The sequence below is a fragment of the Enhydra lutris genome, unplaced genomic scaffold (assembly GCF_002288905.1).
Source record: "Enhydra lutris kenyoni isolate GAN:26980312 unplaced genomic scaffold, ASM228890v2 scaffoldscaffold23, whole genome shotgun sequence".
NCBI lineage: Eukaryota > Metazoa > Chordata > Mammalia > Carnivora > Mustelidae > Enhydra > Enhydra lutris.
The window spans coordinates 13,415,657-13,438,402 of NW_019154107.1; the positions used below are offsets into that span (position 1 = coordinate 13,415,657).

A 22,746-nucleotide genomic window follows, 5' to 3' on the forward strand; every position below is an offset into this window, starting at 1 on the left:
ACGGGACTGGAATAGATTATGCTGAGTGAAATAAGTCAAGCAGAGAGAGTCAATTATCATATGGTTTCACTTATTTATGGAGCATAACAAATAACATGGAGGACAAGGGGAAATGGAGAGGAGAAGGGAGTTGAGGGAAATTGGAGGGGGAGATGAACCATGGGAGACTATGGACTCTGAAAAATAATCTGAGGGTTTTGAAGGGGTGGGGATTGGGAGGTTCAGGGAGGCTGGTAGTGGGTATTATGGAGGGCATGTATTGCATGGAGCAGTGGGTGTGGTGCATAAACAATGAATTCTGTTACACTGAAAAGAAATTAAATTAAAAAAAGCCTACTGTTCATTTCAGCTTAAATCTAGTTTCCTTTTAATAAATTTACATTAAAAATCATTAAATTTAGGGGCACTTGGGTGGCTCAGTGGGTTGAAGCCTCTGCCTTTGGCTCAGGTCATGATCCCAGGGTCCTGGGATCAAGCCCCACATCGGGCTCTCTGCTCAGTGGGGAGTCTGCTTCCTTCTCTCTCTCTCTGCCTGCCTCTCTGCCTACTTGTGATTTGTCAAATAAATAAATAAATAAAATCTTTTAAAAAATCATTAAATTTTAATCTACGGTTATAATTTTATCCAGTATAACTGGCATTTTATTTTAAGAACATAATCATGATACCAACCTTGGTTTCTGTGATTTTCTTTTGGATTGCATCCATTGTGTAGGGAGCCTCCTTCCATGACTCAAGCTTGGCTCTGGCCTTTCCCAACACCTGCTCAGCCTCTTCTTTAGCTTCTAGCCATTGTGTTGAATCCTTTAACATTTCATTCAACTGCTGTCTCCGGTTCTGAAGGTGTTCCTGTACTTCATCCCACTGACTCTGAATTCTTTCAACTGGAATAGAAGGAAAAATGAATATATAGGAGTAAATGTTAGCCTGGAGAAGACCTTTGAAACTTAACCTTCAAAGATGATCTCACTTTTCACATTATTTATTTAAAAAATTCTTCATTGTGTTACAGATAGGATAATGGACAATAGAATTCCTCACTTTTTCCAATGGCAAACATGAAGTTAAGTTATCATCCTTAAGGTAACCTAGAATATCAGTTGTGTATACAAAAATTTAACTCTCTCTATTCTCAATCCCCTGAGCCAAATATGAAAATCTTTTAGAAAGGTCCTAGAGCAGACTGCCTGAATCCCTCTGCCCTTACTGCTTCAGTCCCCAACAACCTGACTTCTGATACTATCACTGGCAGTTCATTCCTTGAAGGATTTGCAGTGCCACAAAGAATTCATTTTGCCACCTAAGTTGCAGGCTGGATATACCAGGGAATCGATGATTCCTGCCACCCCACCTCCCAGGAGCAGCCTATAACCAAGGATTGATGGTACATATTGGGGTATGAATATTTAAGCCTTACTCACTTCCCTACTGATATTTCCCTCAATTGCCAAAGAAACCACATGCTCTGGTCTTCTTCTGGGGCAACCCAAGAGCAGATAGGCCTACTGTAAATTTTTTATAACAATATCTAAGAATTCATACTCATTATATTCTGTAAGTAAGACAGGATTATACTGTCTTTTTTTTGTATCTTTTTTTGTATCTTTTTTTTGTATCATTATGAGTCAAAGATGGAGATGTTCTATAAATTCTGCTCTGAAGTACTTTATTTTTTATTAAAAATAAACATGACCACATTGTTTTTATCTTTTAAGGACCACATTATCTTTTCTTTAAGTTAATTTCATAAAATAGAAATAATGTCTTGGAAAATAAGTAATAAACCCGCTATCAACTTTATCCCTTAAGCAAAACCTGACATTCTAGATTTTTCTCGAGGTCTCAATGAATACCCTGTATAATTGGTTACTAATTTCTCTCACATAGGACTCCTTCCCACTTTTCACATATTCTCACTGCAAAGCTCTATCATTATTTTGCCTACATGTTTGCAGTAGACTTTATAGCCCCCTGTCTCAAGTCTCTGTTTTGTAATGCAACCTCCACACTATAGAGAGAGTAACAATGAACATAAATCTGAGCATCCCACTCCTTCATTTAAACCCTTCAATGTCTCCCCACTGTCCTCTGGAGTATCTTAGCTTGACATACATTTTCCTCTGATCTGGCCTGGATAATCTGAAAGATTTGTTTATAAAGGAATAAGTTACAACATAACCCGGGTGTAGGAAAATCACCAAAGAGAACACAAGAAATTGGGCCTTGCAGCAGTAGAGCTGTTACTATATCTAGTACCAGATAATCAGGGGAGGGAAAAGTAGCCAGAAGCTGAGAATCACAAGGAGAATCCACCTTGAGAAGCTCAGTAACCTTTCGCCAAGGGACACCATTGGCCTGAGGCAACTCCACTAGGAAGAACCAGGAGAATAAATATCCTGATCTCACTTTGTCCTCTCTCTCCTACCAGATCTCTCCTTGTGGGTAAACCAACTGGAAGCCAGAGGGCACGTGAGCCCAGTGATGACACAGATCAGCACCTCGGAGTAGAGAACAAAGAAGAAAAGGACGAAGAGGGGGCTATGGATAGACAAATAAAATGTACACAGCACAATACTGTAAAATCATGCTGCATGATGTAAATTTAGTCCTTCTTCATTGACCCTATTGTTGCCCCCATAAAGTTAAGAGTTAAAGAAGTACTTGAGATTTTCTGAAAATAAGGATGAAAACTAGACAAACCCTAGAAGACTAGTGGTTGTGACATGAAATCAAGAATCTGGTACCTAAAATAGGTAAAACCAGGTGAGTGGCACTCATCATAAATGACTGTTTTGGGGAGTTCATTTCTGTTTGGGTGCTTGCTTGGTATTGCAAAACCAGTCAGCATATTATATTCCAACTTGGGTTAACACGTGAACCTCTGCTTAAATGTCAGTCTCTCTCTATATTCTTTGAGCACACTTCTTTTTTGTTTGTTTCATTGTTGTTATTGCCCCACAGGGTAGTATGGCATCTATTTTAGGTAAGATTTACAGTTATTAATTAGTCTTCTATTTAATCTTTAGTTCACAAAATTAATAGTATAAATGCTATTAGAAGAAAGCTGTTTAAAATGTCTTTACATATTCTAAAATAATTCCCCATCAGTCATAGAAATAACTGATATTCCAATTACATACCATTTTTTCAACTTGTCATGGCCAGTTACTTTATTCTGCATAGTTGGTACCTTTTTTCTTGGCCCATTTTTATATACTACATGTATATGAAAATAATAAAATTGGCTTTCCTTAAAAAAAATCTCTGATCCCAATTTGCTTTTGCATTAATCAGTCTTGATTAGTGACATTTTATTATGCTAGCAAACTTTTTTGATATAAATATGGTAAGCCATTTGCATTCATGCTGGTGAATATTTCCTACATCTTATAGTTCATAGGGTAGACATAATCTTTATATTTAAGAAGTCCATCATAGGAGAAAAAATTAAGACAGTTCTTCCTATTATGTCAGTATGTGTCTCTTCACTATGGCAAGAGGAGGAAACTTTCATAGCCCAGATCATTATTTCAGACAAATATACAATTTGAGTGCTTGTTCAGTCAGAATGATAAAAGTATTCATCCCAAAGGGGTCATGTGTATGTAATGTAGCAAGGAAAACTGGTTCATTGGTGTATGTATCCCACTAAGGGTGTACTTTCTCATCCTTGACCTTCAACTGTACATGATCATCAGATAATATTTAACTAAATACAATTACAGGCTACAGACTCACTCAACAATCCATCTACCCCTCCCAGCACACCTACCTGTCAATCCATTCATCTAGCCTGCCAGTCACCATTTTATTTACCATCTACTAGATAACCAGGCATTATGCTTAGCACTGGGGAAACAAAGGAGTCAAGACAGATTCCCTTCTTTCTGGTTGGTGCCTGTCAGATAAAGGTGTCATTCAGTATCTACCCAAAGAATAAAGGATGAACAACATTTCAGGGAAAAGGTAATGAATTCCATTTTGGACCTATTCAGTGGGAGGTTTTGAGGATCGTCTACATAGGATTATCATTTTAGTCACTTGGACTGAAGGGGTAATGGTATAGCTGTGTATTTGGGGAGAGAGAGAAATCCAGGGTTAGAAATTACTACAGAGAAGTAATGAAAACCTCAATGAGTTCTCACTGACATGGTATGTAGATTGAACAGAACATAAGGGTAAGATGAAGTCCTAGAAAATACAACACATAAAGACAAAATGAAGCAAAAGTAGCTAATAAGATGAATGAATAGCTAGCAAAGTAGGAGGAATGCCTGGAAAATGTACTTTCATAAAAACATGGGCAAGAAAGAATTGCAAAAACCCAAAAGTAGTTAATACTTTTTAAAAAAGATTTTATTTATTTATTTGACAGACAGAGATCACAAGTAGGAAGAGAGGCAGGCATAGAGAGAGGAAGGGAGGCAGGCTCCCTGCTGAGCAGAGAGCCCGATGTGGGGCTTGATCCCAGGACCCTGGGATCATGACCTGAGCCAAAGGCAGAGGCTTTAACCCACTGAGCCACCCAGGTGCCCCTGGTTAATACTTTGAAAAGCCATAAATGTCATGCCAGATAACAAAAGCCATAATAATTAACATTTATTTGAATATCTACACTGCTTAAAACTCTGTTTTAAGTTCTGTATGAGTGTTAATTTATTTAATCATTATGATGATCTTATGAGGTGGTTATCATTGTTTATGCTGCTGCTGTTGCTACTTCTCATTGAACAGAGGAAGAAATAGACTGCATTAATGAATTGACATAAGGTCATACAGATAGTGAGTGGGAGAGCTAACACTTGGACCCAAATAGTCAGACTCCCCAAAGCCCATGCCAAAAGTTCCATTGGATTTGACCACATGGAATTCCCTCAGGACCATACAAAAGATAATCTTAGTGGAGTGGTGGAAATCTTACTATAAGGAATTGACAAATGAATCAGCCAATGATAAATGAGAGTTGGAAGATAATTACCCTTTGTGGATGACAACTGTGAGGTGCATTTTTCACTGCCTCCCAGAGTTCACTCATCAGGGTTGAACTCCAGTTGCCCATAGCAATAACCTGATTGATAATTGGCTCAATTATTGGCTTCTTTCCCTGTTTTGCTGTGTCACTCTTTTACTGGCATTTCATGGGATCACCTTACAAATAAAACACTTTCACTCAAATCATTGTTTCAAGGTCATCCTTCTGGGGGAAGCTAGTCTAAGTTAGATTTTTATTCATTTAATTAAAAAAAACCCTTAGTGCACAGCCCAGTGCTTGGTGCCTGGCATACTTTCAGTAACTGTCTGTCAAATGAATTGTACATGTGGACTATTTTAATTATCCATACTTCCTTTTTATAATGATGTAAAAATGCCACTTTCAAAGTTAACTCTTGCTCAGGACCTTGAGTCTTTCTTCTTTAAAAGGAGTCACTGTCTCTTCATTGCATTTCAAGTTTACATAAATTGAACACTGGTTTAAGAATTATGCTCATCATCACTTGTCATCAGGGAAGTTCAACTCAAAACTACAAAGAGCACCTCACACCTATCAGAATGGTGAAAATCAACAGCACAAGAAACAACAGGTGTTGGTGAGGATGCAGAGAAAAAGGAACCCTCATGCACTGTTGGTGGGAATGCAAAGTGGTATGGCCACTCTGGAAAACAGTACAGAGTTCCTCAAAAAGTTAAAATTAGAACTCCCTTATGACCCAGCAATGGCTCTGCTGGGTATTTACCCAAAGGATACAAAAGCATTAATTCAAAGGGATACATACACCCTTATGTTTATAGCAGCATTATTTACAATAGGCAAACTATGGAAGCAGCCTAAGTGTCCATTGACTGATGAATGGACAAAGAAGAGGTGAGATCGATCTATCTATCTATCTATCTATCTATCTAGATATATAGATATATATCACTCAGCCATAAAAAAATAATGAAATCTTGCCATTTGCAATGACATGGATGGATATAGAGAGTATAATGCTAAGCTAAATAAGTCAAGAAAGACAAATACCATATGACTTCACTCATACGTGGAATTTAAGGAATGGAAAAAACAAGCAAAAGGGGAAAAAACAAGAGAGACAGAGAGACAAAGCAAGAAACAGACAATAAAGGACAATCTGATAGTTACTGGAGGGGAAGGGTTGGGGGGAATAGGTGAAACAGGTGATGGAGATTAAGGGGTACCCTTGTCGTGATGAGCACTAGGTATTGTATGGAAGTGTTGAATTACTATATTCTACACCTGAAACTAATATAACACTGTATACTAGCTAACCGGAATTTAAATAAATACTTAAAAAAAGAATTGCATATTTCCCTCTTTATTTTCCATGATCTCTATTTTAAGCAAAATAAGTATTTTCTGGGCACCCTTTGTTTATGATTTAATGCCTCTGCATCAACCATATTTTTCATTAGAGAACATCTTCAATATCATATTTACTAGAATATTCTCATCTGATTAAAAAGATCCATAAATTAAAAGGTATGTTGGTATGTGAGGGGAATTCTTGTGAGCCAAAAATAATTCATGATCTTTCTTTCTCTAATATTCTTAAAATAGACCGTGGATCAAAGAGAATCTGTTGGCATGTCTTTTTGCCTCAGTATGTCCTTTTAATTAAATCTAGATGGTGTAATATAGAAGAGTATATGTATATATCAGATAAGGATTTTTTTCTTTATCTTTGAACTGTTTATTGTTTTGGATTTTGTTTTCTTTTCCTTGCCCTTCCTTCACATTTGTTTTCTTGCCTTTGAATAGCTAAAATTAACTTTCCCTAATTTCATTTTTTTCAAAAATTGTGTTATGTTAGTCACCATATAGTATTCAGATAAGGATATTTTTATGGGTATTTTCAAATCTTAAAACATACAGAAGTTAATAACATTCAGTTAAAACATTCAGAAGTTAATAACAACAATAAAATACTATATTGTTATTAATATAAGTACAAAGAGATGAATACTAGAAAGACAGTAAACAGATGTATCGACCCTTGTGAAATAAATACCCATATGTGAGAATATATTTTGCAGAGCAGAAATTATGGAGAGATTATTTCCTTTAGAAAAGAATTCACCATAAGATTTCTTTAAATAGTCAACTTGTCAGGTATATTTAAAATATTTGACTGGTGTTCCAGTCCTCGGTACTAAATTGGAAGCTCCCCCTAACTGGAAACTACCCAAATTCCCCTCTACTGGAAAATGGATAAATACACTGTGGTATATTTACCAATATAATACTACCTAGCATCAAAAATAAAATATCTACAACTTAGGCAATAGTATATATTAACCTCACAAACATAATGTTGAGTGAAAGAAGCCAGCCAAAAATAAGGGCATACTGTTTTATTTCACTTATATAATATATAAAAAGAGGAAAAAGAAAGATGACTGCAGAAGTCAGGATAATGGTTATCCTCGTGGGACTGGTAGTCACTGAAAGAGACATGACAGATGCTTCAGAGTTCTGGATGTTATTCTGTTTCTTGATTTGAGGGGTGTTTACACAGTTGTATTTAGTTTGTGCAAACCCACCAAGCTAAACATTTATAACATGTGCATTTTCTCTTATGTATATTGTACTCCAACAAACATTTAATGAAGTATGATTTGACTTGTAAAATGTATTGTGCATACAACATTGGAGAATTCATCTTTTCAAAAGGGCTGCAACCTGTGAAATAAGCATCACTGGCAGATATTAATGACAATAAGAGATGCAATGATTTTGTTAAGGATACATGCAATTTAGGTCTTAGATTGGTGTGATAAAGAACATCTCAGAAATACTCATTGGCCAATGAACCAGACTAGACTCACAGAAACAGATCAGCACATAGAGACTAATGAAGCCGCTATTTGGTTATTTAACTACAGAAACAAAGCACTGCAATTGAATGATATAGCTGTCCTAAGAGCAGACCCTGCAGGAGCATACACAGAAGAAAACTTCAGAAGTGTGATATATATTCCACTTTGTCAAGGAGTGAAAGTAAACATAAAATCTGCAGATCATCAAAGAGAAGCTGTTGTTTTGGAGCTGGGCCATTGTGGTAGCTGGACATCATATGGACCTGCTAATTGTCCATGCCTGGGCAAACAATTCAAACTACAGAATTTCATCACACTTGCAACACTGCACCCAGAATATTATTGATAGACCAAAGATATATTATGGCAGTGTACTTGGTCACTAGAGCCCATACTGTTAGATTTACATTTATACCAGATTCATCTGACATGCACAAGTGAAATAATAATAAAATATATGCATATAAACTCAGACAATTTGTGCATGTTGGTAATTGAAGAGCTACCCAAATGTATGCATTTCTCCTTTCAAAGGGCCATCATGGAAAGTTTCTCAATTGGTTTGTCCAGTAAGTAGATGCTGGATAAAGAAGGGAAATAAATAACCAATGCTAAGACTCACGATGACAGACTGGGACTCAGCATGTGTCTTGATTTACAGATCTCTAGAAGTGTCAAATTGGAAACTCAGCAATCATGTCAAGAACCACAATACCGCAGAGAAAGAAACAGTTCAGTTGATTGAGTACTAACCAATCTTTCACTTCATGTTTTTAAGCTAGCTATGTTTGATTATCAATACACATTCTTGACTGATATAAATTCCCACAACATCTCTCCTAGGGAAAAATGTTATTTACAAAAACGAAATGATTGTCTTTTTGAATATACATTGCTACAGAACAAAGAACAGCTCTGTTGCAATTTCTGCACTGAATTTATAGTCAGAGAATTAGAAGTTACTGTGACTAAGTTTTAGAAAGAAACCTTGACTAGCAGTTAGTAATGGGTTATAGCCTTAGATTTGCGACGAAATTTAATTTGCAAAAGATACTTCACCACAACTTCAATTTCCTCAACTGCAAAACTGAAATAATGATGGTTGTACAACCAAAGAAGTGTTGTGAAGATAAAATTCAAATAAGAGCATAGAGGACAATAATGAACCAAGGTGTTCCTGCTTTTCTGGACAGAGACCAAACAATGGATTATAGTCATCAGCAAATATTTGTGATCTGCTTGGTGGCGCACACTGTGGATCTCAATGATTGCACAGGGTACTTACTTTAATAATCCATGTAGAAGATACCAAACTGGTAGAGTGGATTCGCAGGCAAATGGGTCACAAATGGGTAAAGAATGGCAGAGATTTAACTATGGGCAACTGTAAGGAAAATGATTCCAATGGGAGTTAAGATAATGAGTTGTGATAGTTAAAGATGGGAAAGAGATGCGGGAATCGCAACAGACTGGTCCCTGAGGCTAAAATGTCAACAAAATGTTAGGGGGTAATCAAGAAGGGAACTAAAAAAAAAAAAAAGGAATAAAGAAACCACCATTATCCTACTCTTGTACTAAGTTAGGGTACATCTCTGCCTTGAGGAATGTGAGCATACTTCGTGTTTGATATTCAAAGACTTGTAAGAAACCAAGGTAAGCAAAAATAATAATGACCAAAATTATAGGGAATATTAAGATTTGTTTCATGTACTTCCACATGGCATTCAAACATGGTTCTTTAGAAGACTTATAGTTAAGTTCTGCAAAGAATTTCAACCTAAACCCATTAAGAAGAGGGAGAAACAAACACACTAACCCTGAAGTCAAATGTAACTAGTGTGAATAGACACTTGTTGTATTTAGGAACAGGACATGAGGAATGTGGCTGCTATATAAACATGGGGAAAAAATGTCATTTCAGACCAAAAAGCTGGAAAGGGAAGGGAGTTATAGGCACGTGATTAAATCCTAGCCACTATGACTAATTTGAATTTCTGTTCCTTTTCTAAGTCCTAAAAAGCTAGAATTCAGGAACAGCCAAACTTTATGTTTAAACTCATGGAAGACAGACCTAATGTAAATGACCAAGTTAAAAATATTTTATAATACTAGTCTAACATTTAGGGTTAGTTTGAACATGGCAAAAATCAGTAATAATGTTATTTCACTACTAGTTTACTCTCTATAAAATGAGGATAACAATAACAAGAAGATTAATAATCTATTAAGATTAAGGAAATAATAAACACAAAGCACTGAGCAGCATGTCTGGCCCTTGCTCTCTATTATAAGGATGAAGAAAGACAACCATGTACTTTCATAACACCAATGAGATTCTCAGATTTTTAAAAAAGATTTTATTTATTTATTTGTCAGAGAGAAAGAGAGAGAGCACAAGCAGAGGGAACAGCAGGCAGAGGGAGAAGCAGGCTCCCCACCGAGCAAGGAGCCCAATGTGGGACTCGATCCTAGGACCCTGGGATCATGACCTGAGCCAAAGGCAGATGACTAACCGACTGAGCCACCTATGCATCCTGAAGTTCTCAGATTTTGAGACATAAAGCAAAAGTGAGCAGACTGGATGATCCCTGAAGTTCTTACGAGCTCTAACAGTCTGTGAAATACATGTTTCTTGATGTTTCTGTCAGAGCTAGAGGCTCACCTTACAAGGTTATTGGGAAGAACTCAGTTCAGTGATTGGATGAGCAGAGAGAACATCTACAGCCATATGTCATTCCCCTGGATGGGCCATTGGTATGATTCAGCTTGATGATCTTAAATTCAGCCACGTTAAAATTCAGTTAAAATAAAATCAAGCCAACCTAAAAAAAAAAAAGGTTCCTTTCTCTGGAAAAACTTTTTAAGTGAGGTAAAATATCAATACAACACGAGTTTCAGGTGTACAACACAATAATTCAATATTTGTACATATTGTGAAATGATCACCTTAATAAATCTAGTTAACATCCAAAAGTTCTTTCCTTTCTGGGGTGATAGTATTTTTCTGTATCTTGATAGAGGCATATGTCACACTAGTGTATCCATCATCAACATTCACTGAATGGGACACATAAAACTTGTGCATTTAACTATGCAAATTTTGCCACAAGAAAACAAACAACTATAAATGAATATTGAGCTCTAATTAATGATATGCATGTTGAAGTGTTTTGGGGCAAAGGGTACTGATGTTTTCAAACTTAGAAATGCATCAAAAAGTGTGTGTGGGGGGGTGAGGATTGATGGGAGGATAAAGGAATGAAGTGGTACAGCAGACTCCAGATGGTAAGTTCATAGGTATTCAATGTAGGGTTCCTTCAGCTTTTCTGTGTATTTGAATTTTTCAGAATAAAATTTTAGATAAGATGCTCTCTCACAGCAAGCATGAAGCACTATATTATTCAGGCAGCTTTCTAAGTCACTAAGACCACTTTTCAATTAAGAATAATACCATGTGTAGAATATGTAAGTCTAAAAGATAGTAAATAGCATTTCTAGAGTGGAAATGATGAAACATTTTGCTGAAAGTCACACCCAATGTATATGGTGAGGAGCTAGAAGTGGAATTCAGGCAGATCTCTTAATTTCATAATCAACAGACTGTCAGATACCATATTACCTCATTTAAAGTATGCTACACATTCTAACAGAGAAAAGGAGTCCTCTGAAAAAAAGCTCATTCTCCTATTGTGATTATAAACCATAGGTAAATGAGTGCTGATGCCCACTCTGAACTGAGTTAAGGTCAAAGGAGGATTGCATTTTGCCACCAGCTGGAGAGTCACAGATTATGAGAAAATACCAACATCCAGTCATAATGAAACATGTAAGCTATTTAAATATTAATTTTAAAAGGATATGTTGAAATGTGGTATTATTTGATCATTAAAATGAATTTTAAAAATGGCTTCCTTTGGCAGGGGGCACCTATTGGTTGAGATGAAAGCCCGATGGTGGGGAAAAAAGCTTGACCTACAGTTGTGAAAAATACTTCAGTGTATAATCGTAGGCCACTTACAAGACAGAAGAGAACTATCAAGGTGTGATAGTGACACAGTATATCACTGGATGACCCATCTGTCCCACTGGGCCCAGCTGTCAACTAATTAAGTGCCAAATGTAGCAAATAAAGTACTAACAATTCAAAAGGGGTCAGCAAGAGTTCACTAAAATAGAGTAAAGGGGACCATTACAATTCCAGCACCGTGGATTTATTACTGTGTCACTGGCATACAATGCACACAGCAAAACCCATTCATCACTGTACATTTCCACATCAAAACTGAAGCATTTGTTGGAATGAGAAAAATTTCAAAAAGATGTAGACTAAAAAAGGCATTTTTTCTCCCTGAACACACATTGAATTTCATCCCTATACCTTGTCACTCAAACTTTTATTTGACAAGCGCAGAAAATGCAAGTTATACTTGTGAAGCAAAGAGGGCTCACTTCTCTCTTTACAAGCACACGCCACAGTACGGTCATTCAAGTTGAGGAATAAAAATAAATATAAAACAATTCTTTGAAAAAAACACTGGGCTATGAAGCAAAATGCCAGATCCTATCCATTGGAGGACTAGTCTGTATTTCTCATCTGCCTTATGTCCTCTCTAAAGGATGAGTGTCTCTCTCCTACCCATGCCTAATTACCTCCCTATACTCAGTCTGCCAATTTCTTCTGCCTCCTAAAAGAAGTGGTTCAATTTTTCACCCACCCTGTATCTTCAAACTCGGTCCAGAACCTCATCTAAAAAGAAAACAACAAACAAATGAGTTTTGTTTTTGGCCCTAACACCACATCTGGCCAACCTGATGTCTTCCCTCAGAGGAGAATGGTTTATGCAGGCACTACTGAGGGCATGGCCTGTGTACCAGCAGTATCCGCATTACCTGTGAGCTTGCATGAAATGCAGTATCTTGGGCTTCCACTCGAAACCTAACTGATCAGATTCTACATGTTTAAGCCAGATTCCAGGGGTGATTTGTGTGCACATTAAAGTTTGAGAAGCGCTAGTCAATACGCACTATTTCCACTTTCACACTTCAGGTTCCTTTTTTAGTCACTACATTTTGACTCTTGCTACTGCAATTGTAGATAATAGCTGAAATTGAAATTGCCATTGGAATTGTTGTAGATAGTAGTTATGACATTCAAGTCACTACCAAGTTAGAGATTCTGAAGTCTTTATTTTGGCAGACCTCCCTTCAATACTTGTCCTCATTGATAAGACCTCCTTGAAACCTTCTTTCAATCAACATGGCATGGAATCTACTCCACCTTTCTGGCTGCTTCCTTATCCTCCTCAGCTCATCTCTTAAATGTCACTATTCCCTACAAGTCTCTTTTTGATCTTTTCTTCTTATCACTGGATGTTTTCTCTCCCTGGTGAGTTCATCTCCTTACATCACTTCATTTACCACCTTTACAGTGATCATAGTCAAACTCCCTCCCAAACTCCATATCCTCAGAGTCAAGCATCTACTAAATCCCTTTTAAATATGCAGTGTATCTAAAACTTGATCACATCATCTTCACCCTTCTCGCCCAGTCACTGACACACACCTGTGCCTCCACCTAGTCATTCAAAGAGAAACATACAAATCATCCCTGATTTCTCTTTCTTCCTTATCCTTTAGCCAAGATACCAAGTCATTCATTCAACCTCCTTAATCGCCCTTCTAACCTATCATCCAGCTGTCACTTCCCCAGACTGTTTTTAATTAAAAGCCTCTGACACAATCTCTTATTTACTGAATCATAACCTTGTCTGCACAATTGAATCAACCAGCGTGCTTTGAAAAATACCAATGTCTCTGCCCTAATCCCAAAGCTTTTTATGTCATTGGTTTGGGGTGGAGTCCAGGCACTGGCATTTTTAAAAAGCCCCTGCTGCCCCTAGTGATTCTAATGTTCAGCTAGGACTAAAAAGCACTGCTCCAACACTGGCCTTCTGCCCTCCATGTTAATCTTCAGCACTTTTGTCATAGAAGACTTTTGAAGATGGAAAATCGGAGTCTGTCATCATTTATTAAATTGTTCTAACGTCACCCTTTCACTGCTCTCAGAATATAATGCAAATTCCCTACCTTACTTGTAAGACCTTTTCCAGCTTCTCGACTTCTACCGCCTGTTGGAACCTTAGAGTCTAGCCTTACAGCTACACACGAGTCTGCTACATGTGTGATGTGACCCACGTCCCACATACATCTGTGCGCAGATTATTCTCTACCCTCATCCACTCACAACAGTTCGCTCAGAAGCCACTATCATTTGTCATTTTTTCCTGACTATTCTTTTCCGCTCCACCAAGCCTTGTTTCTTGGGTTTGGGTGGGGGACCCTGCAACATGGTTTCTAGAGCACCTGATTCTTATCTCTGCACATAGCAATTACACTACTGGGCAATTATCTGTTTTTTTTTTTTTTTTGTCTGTCCTACCCACTGCAAGTCTAATCAGCACTGTAAGGTACCGATTTCAAGAGAGGAAATGTATTTTTAAATTCAGGGTTCAGCCCAAGTTTGGCACATAGCAAGGTAGAAATAAATGTGTGGAAAGGGCAAACACAACTCTTACAACATAAATGAGAATTTCTGCACTACTGCAAAAGCAAAATTGTCACCAATATATAAACGAACAATACATACATTTAGGCAATGTTATGAAAATAAAGTCCATGTTCAAAGTTTTTCAGACTTTGTGAGAATGAGACTTCTGTACTAAAGGGAAAAGAGGAACTGAGTTATTGAAGTATAGTCTCAGCTGATCCCTTTCAAATACCTCTCAAGAAAAGCAAAATGTAAGATCAAAAATAAATAAAGATCACTCAATTCTGGTTCATTTAACATATATCCTGTTAAATACAGGATCAGTGATTATAAAGTACTTTTTAGACTAGAGTAATAGTAGTATAGACTGAAAGGCCGAAATGTAAGTGCACGAAGACTCAAATTGCCCTTCTCAGGCCTCATTTTGAGATAATCTTTGCTTATTTAAACCGCGATAACTCATAAATGTTACAGCAAATAATGTGAAATATGGGGGAGATGAAAAATAACTCTTCCTATTCTAACAATCCCAATTCAAATGACAAAATAGTTTCACAGGAAATATGTAAATTGGCTTTGAACATTAGAATGGCAATTCCTAAAATGGTACAGCAGCTCTTAAAACGAAATGCTTGAGTTTATAAGAAACAACAACAACAAATCTGTATACAACCCCCACTATTTCCATTTACCTCTGGGAAAATCATAAGTATACATCCGGAGAAGAAAAACCCAAGAGAGAGACAATACCTTGGTGAAACATATAGCTAAGAAATACAGGAACAGAACAGTGTAATTGCTTTAATTTTAGAAGGAAATCTTCTTAAATAGAATTTCCATAGTAAAAGAAGAAATAGAGGAATTTTAAATGAGGTAATCTATGTGAAAAGTGCTTTATAAACCGCAAAGCTTCAGCAAACATTAGGTACTATTATTATTTTTTTAAAAATGAGATATAGCAGAGCACTGTGCCTACACTATTCACAGCAAAGAAACATATTCCTTTATAAACATAAAATGGACGCCTTTTAGCAAAAACAAAAAGAAAGGCATACAAACATTGCCAGAACTGGGTATCACACAAGATTATACTTTTGTTCTGGTAAGTTCTTATAAAGAGCCATTTGATTGTATGATATGAATTTATTTTTATACATTTATTCATTTATTTATCCCTTTGTCTATCCATTCATTCCTACAAACTTTTTCTTCATAACCTATTATGTGCTTGAGATTAAGTTAGTGTGCATTCAAAACCAAAGCTGTATAAAGGAGTAATACATATTTTATAAGTAAACTGCCTTTTTTAACATTCACATGCATTTGGAATCTGTGTCTTTATGACAGAATCCACTTATTTGAATGCATCATCCATCAGAAAGAAATAAAGAGGAGATTTTCATAGCTCCCACTGGCCTTTTGAATTATGGTAAGGATTCTGCTCTTTAGTCTCTGTGCAGTGGGAACCCACTGAAAAGGTTGCATGCAAAGAAGTGACACATCTGATCTGGGTGTGAAAAGATTAGTCAGGCTGTCAATTAGAGGATAGATTGGGGGAGGGGCAGGAAAAGATGCAGAAAAATAGAGCAACAAGCTAGGACAGGTGTCCAGGCATAGCCTGATGGTCATCGGTAGACTAAAAGATAAGAATAAATTAGTAAAATATTTAGAAGATTAAATGTACAGGACTTTGCCTAAACTTTTCCTTCTGTATAGAATGCATTGCCTGGTACATGACAGGTACTTCATGTACCTACTTTTGAGGGGAAATGAATGGGATTATATTAACCTTGCAATTCTTTCAGAGGGTCTCAGAAGATCTGACCTTGTCATGGAATGGCTTTTCTCCCTCCCAGAAAAAGATGGAACTAATAGACTTTAACCATGGTGACTGTTTTTTAACAAGGTATGCCTAGGTCACTGTGACTCTTCTACAATATAGGCTACATGTAATGTCTGCAGAGTCTTTCCTTCAAGACACTTCACTGGGAAATCTTATTTGCTTGAATTTTTTTTTTGGCTTTACTTTGAGTTGTTTGCAGATAAATAAGAGAGAGAGAGCAATTCCCTTTTGTACCACAAAATGGTGAAAAAAAACTTGCTGGTGGGCATCAACATGGATCTGCAATTTTACTTTAAATGTGAGTTCTTAATAATCCCCCAGAGAAAAAGTAAAGTATATAGTTTGCCATATGGAATGCATCAACCAGGTGAGAGGTCAGAGGTGTCACCATGAGAGGTTCCATTCACATAGTGAGGAACAAATGAAACCAAGAGTGTAAGGAACAAAGGCACAGTCTTGGGAGAAAGGCGGACAAAGGGCCGGAAAATGAGATGAGGGATTTGGGAAAGGTTACGTTGTCCCTATGTTCAAGGCAAAGGCTCCAGGGTTGTACCATGAGAGGTGGTCTCTAGACAAGGAAATTGAACCTCTTGGGTAATCACGATAGCTTCATGGAAGTCCTTAGAACATAGGCCAGAAGAGATTAGATATAAAAGGAAATGACAGAAATGTTTACAGAATTCACTTTGGCAATTAAAGAAGCAAAATCAGACAGGAAACTTAAGGGATGTGAGCTGCCTCACTGTGTGAGCCAAGATTTAGAAGGAGTAGGGAATAAGAAAGTAGATGGTTAGGCAAAATATAGGAAGCCAAGTTAGCTAATGAGTAGGAAATTTCCACTTGAAACTGAATTTATGATACAAAAGAACTGTTAAAATGAAAAATTTTATAAAATGACTAGATGAGAAGATTCCACTCATCAACCGCCAGGGTAAAATACAGATTTGTATCCCATCATTCCATATTTATACTCTTAATCTGATTTTTAGAAGGAGCTTATTACTGATGAAATCTCTATTTTATTTTCCCTGAATTCTGCCATCCTTCCGGGTTTTTTTTAAACCATTTCTACCCAAACTACTCCCCTACTCTCTTTCACTCTCTTTGACTTAATCATCATTCCCCTTGGCTCCATTCAGATTCTTCCATTTTCCTATATTCCAGAGTCCACTTGAAAGCACTATGTGTAACTGGTGTCAATGGAAATTTCCAGCTTGGAACAAATTTATCATTATGTGAGTCCCCATAGGAAAAACTAATGTTGACTCCAATGACAAGGAGGTTCTCATCCATTTTTCTTGGCTGATGAACAGATACACTACTGTTCTTGAAAATTAGGAATAATCATGCTATGAAACAGCAGAAAGCACATACACTGACTAATATGTTAGCTGCAAATTTGTATACTGATGTTCTCAGTCTGAATACAGCTTAGGTAAGAGATCAATCCTTAGGCATTTTCGTACACACAGATAAAATATGTTCAGTTTTCCTAAGATACGTGTTAGCAAGGGGTTCAGAATAAAGTCAGTATAATCATTTTCCCCAAACAAAAGACATGTGATGAAACTGCCATGCTGCCAGTTCCAGTGGTTTCACTGACCTTCTCATGTCGTTGCTTCATTTTTTTGCATCTTTTTATTTTTTCTATACTTAATCTCTGTCTCTTGCTGCTTAATAAGCTAGCTGTTTTTGGGAACGTAATGAAAGGGTGTATTTTTTGTTTGTTTTGTTTTGTTTTTGCCTTCCCTGAGTCCAAACCTTCCTAAATAGCTGCTTCATTACTCTATTCACTTTGAACATTAAAAAAAGTAAAACAAAAAGAAAAACCAAAGCTGAAACAGGTAATGGGAGAGGTTCATGAAAATCTCTATCCAGGACATCATCATCCTAATTGGTATATTACCTGCTGTGCTGAATAATTCTCCCACTCATCTTAGGGTTTTTGTGTGTGTGTGTGTGTGTGTGTGTGTGTGTGTGTGTGTGTGTGTGTGTGTGTGTGTGTGTATGTAGTTTTGTTTTGTTTTGTTTTGTTTTTAAGCCTTAAAAATGAAAACTTCTTTGTGGTGAAAACTAACCAACAATGAGAAAATGCTATAGGGTTTTAAAAAATAGCTTCAGCAATGATCCCAGAAGCCTCAGAGGCCTCTGTATAATTGTCAGACTGGAGAAAATGATCCACAAGGGACCACGTGTTTGCAAGGTTTTTGTTCGCATTTTACCAAACACAGCATGACTCTGAATTCAGGATGCTAAGCTCACATCTCTCCTCAATTGTCTCTGAAAGAAAACTAAAGAAATCAACCATGATTAAAAGAAAAGACCTACACAGAAGTAGATGGTGGAAAAGATACAAAGTTCAGGAGAAAGTTTCATGAAAGTTGTTCTAACTTGGGTTTCAAAGTTATATGTTCCTGACGATGGGCAAGAAAGGCAAATTCTTACATACTTACAATTATCTAAAAATGTCCCATCATTAATATTATTCCCAAAAATAGATAAATGCTTATATTTCAGGTTCCTGAAAAAAATGGAGTAACATTAAGTACGTGCATTTACACATTGCTTTTGAAACACATGAGGTCTGTTGAAAAAAAAAAAAAAAAAGTACTTACTCTGTTCCTACCTCAAATCTCCTGAACCAGAATATTCAGGCTCTTAGGCAAGCACATGTGTTCACAAGACAGACTACAGTGCCCCAAGGAGATGAAGGTTTGTTCTTGAGGAATAAAAATTCTTACTATCTATAAGTGTTACAGTTGTTTGTGACTCTCCAAAGGGCCACAACATAAACAGACTACAGCGCATATCTGTGGGATTAAGCTGATTAGAAAACAAGAAGTCTAAAAGGGCTTCTTAGAAGTTAATGATGAAGAAAAGGTTGAGAAACTATACCAGTGTAATATATTTTAAAATTATTTCTGCACATAAAACATGTAATTTATTGAATGTAATTGGGAAAACACAGATAGACAGAAAGACAAAAAAATGAGTTCACTTGTATTTCCCCAAGTTGACAGATGTTAAACATTTGGAGGTATAACCTCCAGTTATCATTTGTCTTGCTGGCTTCTCTTTCTTTTTCTTTTGTGCAAAATTAGGCTCATATGACATAAATAATTTTGCATCCTACTTTTGCACACTTAGCCATTAATGATGTAATCACTCATTCCTTATGCCAATTAAATACCATTTAAAATGACTTCTAATAAACACTGTGATCCTTTAACGACAAACTTACTCCAAACATTAAATGTTTATATTTTTTAAAAAGACTTTATTTATTTATTTGACACAGAGAGAGAGAGGGAGATCACAAGTAGGCAGAGAGGTAGGCAGAGAGAGAGGGGGAAGCAGGCTCCCTGCTGAGCAGAGAGCCCGATGTGGGGCTGATCCCAGGACCCTGAGATTATGACCTGAGCTAAAAGCAGAGGCTTAACCCACTGAGCCAGCCAGGTGACCCTAAATATCTTTATAGTATTAGGTAGAATTAGTATTAGTATAGTAATAGAAAGTATGAATTTTTAGATTGATCACTTTCCTGTGATAAATAACCAAATTACAAACTTAAAATAAGGCTATTTGCCAATGTGGTAACCAGATTCACTGTTCAGTTCTTCTATCTCTGTGCCAACAATGCCATTTTACCTTTGTTCCTCTCATTCTGTGTCTGTTTCTGTTTGTCTGTCTCTCTTTTGAGGCTGTTTTTCAAATCAAAACTTCTGGAATGTCTTCTTATGAGTGTTATTTCTATCTATGCAGCTCTAAAGACAGTGAAATCAAGGAATGAGTACAGAGTGCAAAGAGTTTGTGACTAAGCCATAATGACAGTGTCTTTAAGGACAGGGCACCTTCATTTTTACTTAATGCTCATTTGATTCTTCACCTTGAATTGTTTATGGGACAATTGTACTTATCTTACTGTAATTACCAACTATAAATTAATTTAGGGAAAATAACTAAAGATTGAGAAAGAATTGAAACCTTTTCCTTTATTTATCTGGTTCAGGGGGTAGCTTTTATGTTAAAACCCTGTGCTGAGCTGTAGAGTGCTCTCTTTCTCTCTCTCTCTGTGTGTGTGTTTGTGTGTGTGTGTGTATGTGAAAGAGAGAGAGAGAGAGAGAGAGAGAGAGACAGAGAGATTGAGAGAAGGAGGGAAGGAGGGAGGGAGGAACATTTGCATTCAGAGTCCTACTTCATTTAAGTTTATCATACTATTTTCAACTGAAAGCAAATTCTTCATGCTTCTAAACTATGTTTTTAAGAGTGTGTGTATTTCTTTGAAGTTTTAAACAACACACTTTTCTTACTATTTATATGTACACGTATCTATTTCTAGTTTATGTAGATGTCTATACAGCTCATCTATCAATCTCTACCTCTCTATGTACGAGTTCAGAGAGGCTCTGAGTCCTACCATCCTAGAAATTCAGAAAAAGCCAGAAAAAAGATTTTCTTCTGAAATAAAAATTGGAAAAAAAAACCCTGATAGATGATATTAGCCACCTGCAAAAAGAACCCAGCTGAGCTTTGGATAACTTCTTAAAATGCAGATTCCCAGGGCCCTTTTTATATCCCTATCATGTCAGAATTTCTTGGGGTAGGTGTCCAGGACTTGCCACTAGGGCTAGAAATCTTTGCACAGAGTTGTTTTGTCAGGGTTTTGGTGAGGAAGTACCCCAGTTCCATCAAGTGAAAAATGAGTAGAAATGTGATACGAATGTGAAGCTCCAATTATTGGTTTACATGTACACAGCACACCTGAGTTTTGTGCTGCCTGTAACAGAGTGGGGGAGAGGGCAAAGTCAGTCTGTGTATGTGATGGGGGAAGACCTGTTGCATGGAATCTGGAAACAAAGCCAGGAAGGAAGTTCTTGCTATTATGCCCTGGGTACCATCTGAGAGAAATGCTCTATTACTCTAGTTCTATTTTAGAAATCACCTAGGATAGTAAAGGTGGGCATTTTATCTAGCTTCTCTCACTTAATGAACCATCCTTTAAAAAATACCTTATTACCCTTCCTCCAATTCTTTCATCACCACCAAATCTTGCAATCTCTATTTTGGTCTTCTTTGTGTGCCCTCATTCGGGAGGGCACCCTGAGCAACTTATCATTATTAATTTTTCTGATAGGTTTATGTTGTATTATAAAATCATAATTTTAAATTTATTATTTCATCTCTCAAATGATTTATAAACCAATATCTTGTCAGTTTGTGAAGCATGAGTCAGTGCCCTAGGCCCTGATCTACTAAACTATTAAATCTCAGAATCTACTAAACTATTAAAATCTGGTTGTTGGCTATGCAAAGCTGAGGACCAGACTTTAGATCTATGAAAACATACCATACATGCAATACAAACCCTATCAGTGACCTCCTTATAAGGATCTTCCTGAAATGATTTACATACTTAATGTTTAAAAAATTTCACACAGTGAATAATGAAAAACTAATCCAGAAACCTGCGGGAAGAATGTGTATATTAAGATCAATTTCAAGTCCATGATATACATATCACTTTTTTATTTGGTTGTAACTATATTCTGAACTTTCAGTCTTTTTAAAAAGATTTTATTTATTTAAGAGAGAGAGAAAGAGACAGAGAGAGAGAGATGGAGCACTAGCAGGAGGAGGGTCAGAGGAAGAGGGAAAAGAAGACTCCCCACTGAGCTAGGAGCCTTCCATGGGGCTCAATCCTGGGACTCCAGGATCATGACCTGAGCTAAAGGCAGATGCTTAACCCACCGAGCCACCCAGGCACTCCTAACCTTTCAATCTTAACAGACATTAAGAATTCAGAAATCTTTGACCAACATTAAGTCATAAAATTCTGGTTGACTGGCTACAGACCAAGAAATTTTTTTTTAAACCATGCCCTTTTTATATCTTTATAAAGTTCCTAGAATATATTTCTGTTATTCTCAAAATATTTCCTCAGGAGAATGTAGTAATATTCTGATCCACTTAAAACAATCACTACTTAAGTACAAATTAGCTTCTAAAACCAATCTGAAAACATGCAGTAGGAATATACATCTGCTGAAAGATGGTTTCCTTTTATGTTCCCCTTCCCGTCTAAAAGTTATTAAGGAAAAGTCTGTTGCTATGGAAACATTCAATTTGGCACCATCTGTATTCAAAATTCAATTGCTTCCAGCCTTTAGCCAATCTCCGGTTTTTAATTGGCAGACCTTCCCAGAATGCTTTACAAATCTTTTAGGAAGCCAATCCGTGAAGCATGTCACAATGTAAAGCATCAAGAAGGTTCACAATGCAAGCTTCACTCCATTATCTTAAGATCACACTTGTGCAGTCTCAAAGCATGGGGCCTTCTGATAATTACTTGGCATGGGGTTAATGCCTAAAATTTATTGCCAAGTTGTTTTTTTCTGTCTAATGGATTTCTCATTCAAAGAAAGTACTCATTTTACAAGTGACTTAAGTATTAAAAAGGCCCTGAAAAGGAGCCCCAGTGGGAAACTTACATAGCGATACACAGTTGAAATAGAAAACACATTTA

General features: G+C 36.8%; 1 protein-coding gene across 1 annotated transcript in view; it reads right to left on the minus strand.

Annotated features, from left to right (window-relative positions):
* Nucleotides 1–22,746, minus strand: part of LOC111150534 (dystrophin) — a 2,087,545-nt gene that overhangs the window by 547,291 nt on the left and 1,517,508 nt on the right. Inside the window, exon 53 of the mRNA XM_022508030.1 lies at nucleotides 673–884. Within this exon, the coding sequence (XP_022363738.1) occupies nucleotides 673–884 (212 nt within the window). The remainder of the gene's footprint in view (nucleotides 1–672; nucleotides 885–22,746) is intronic.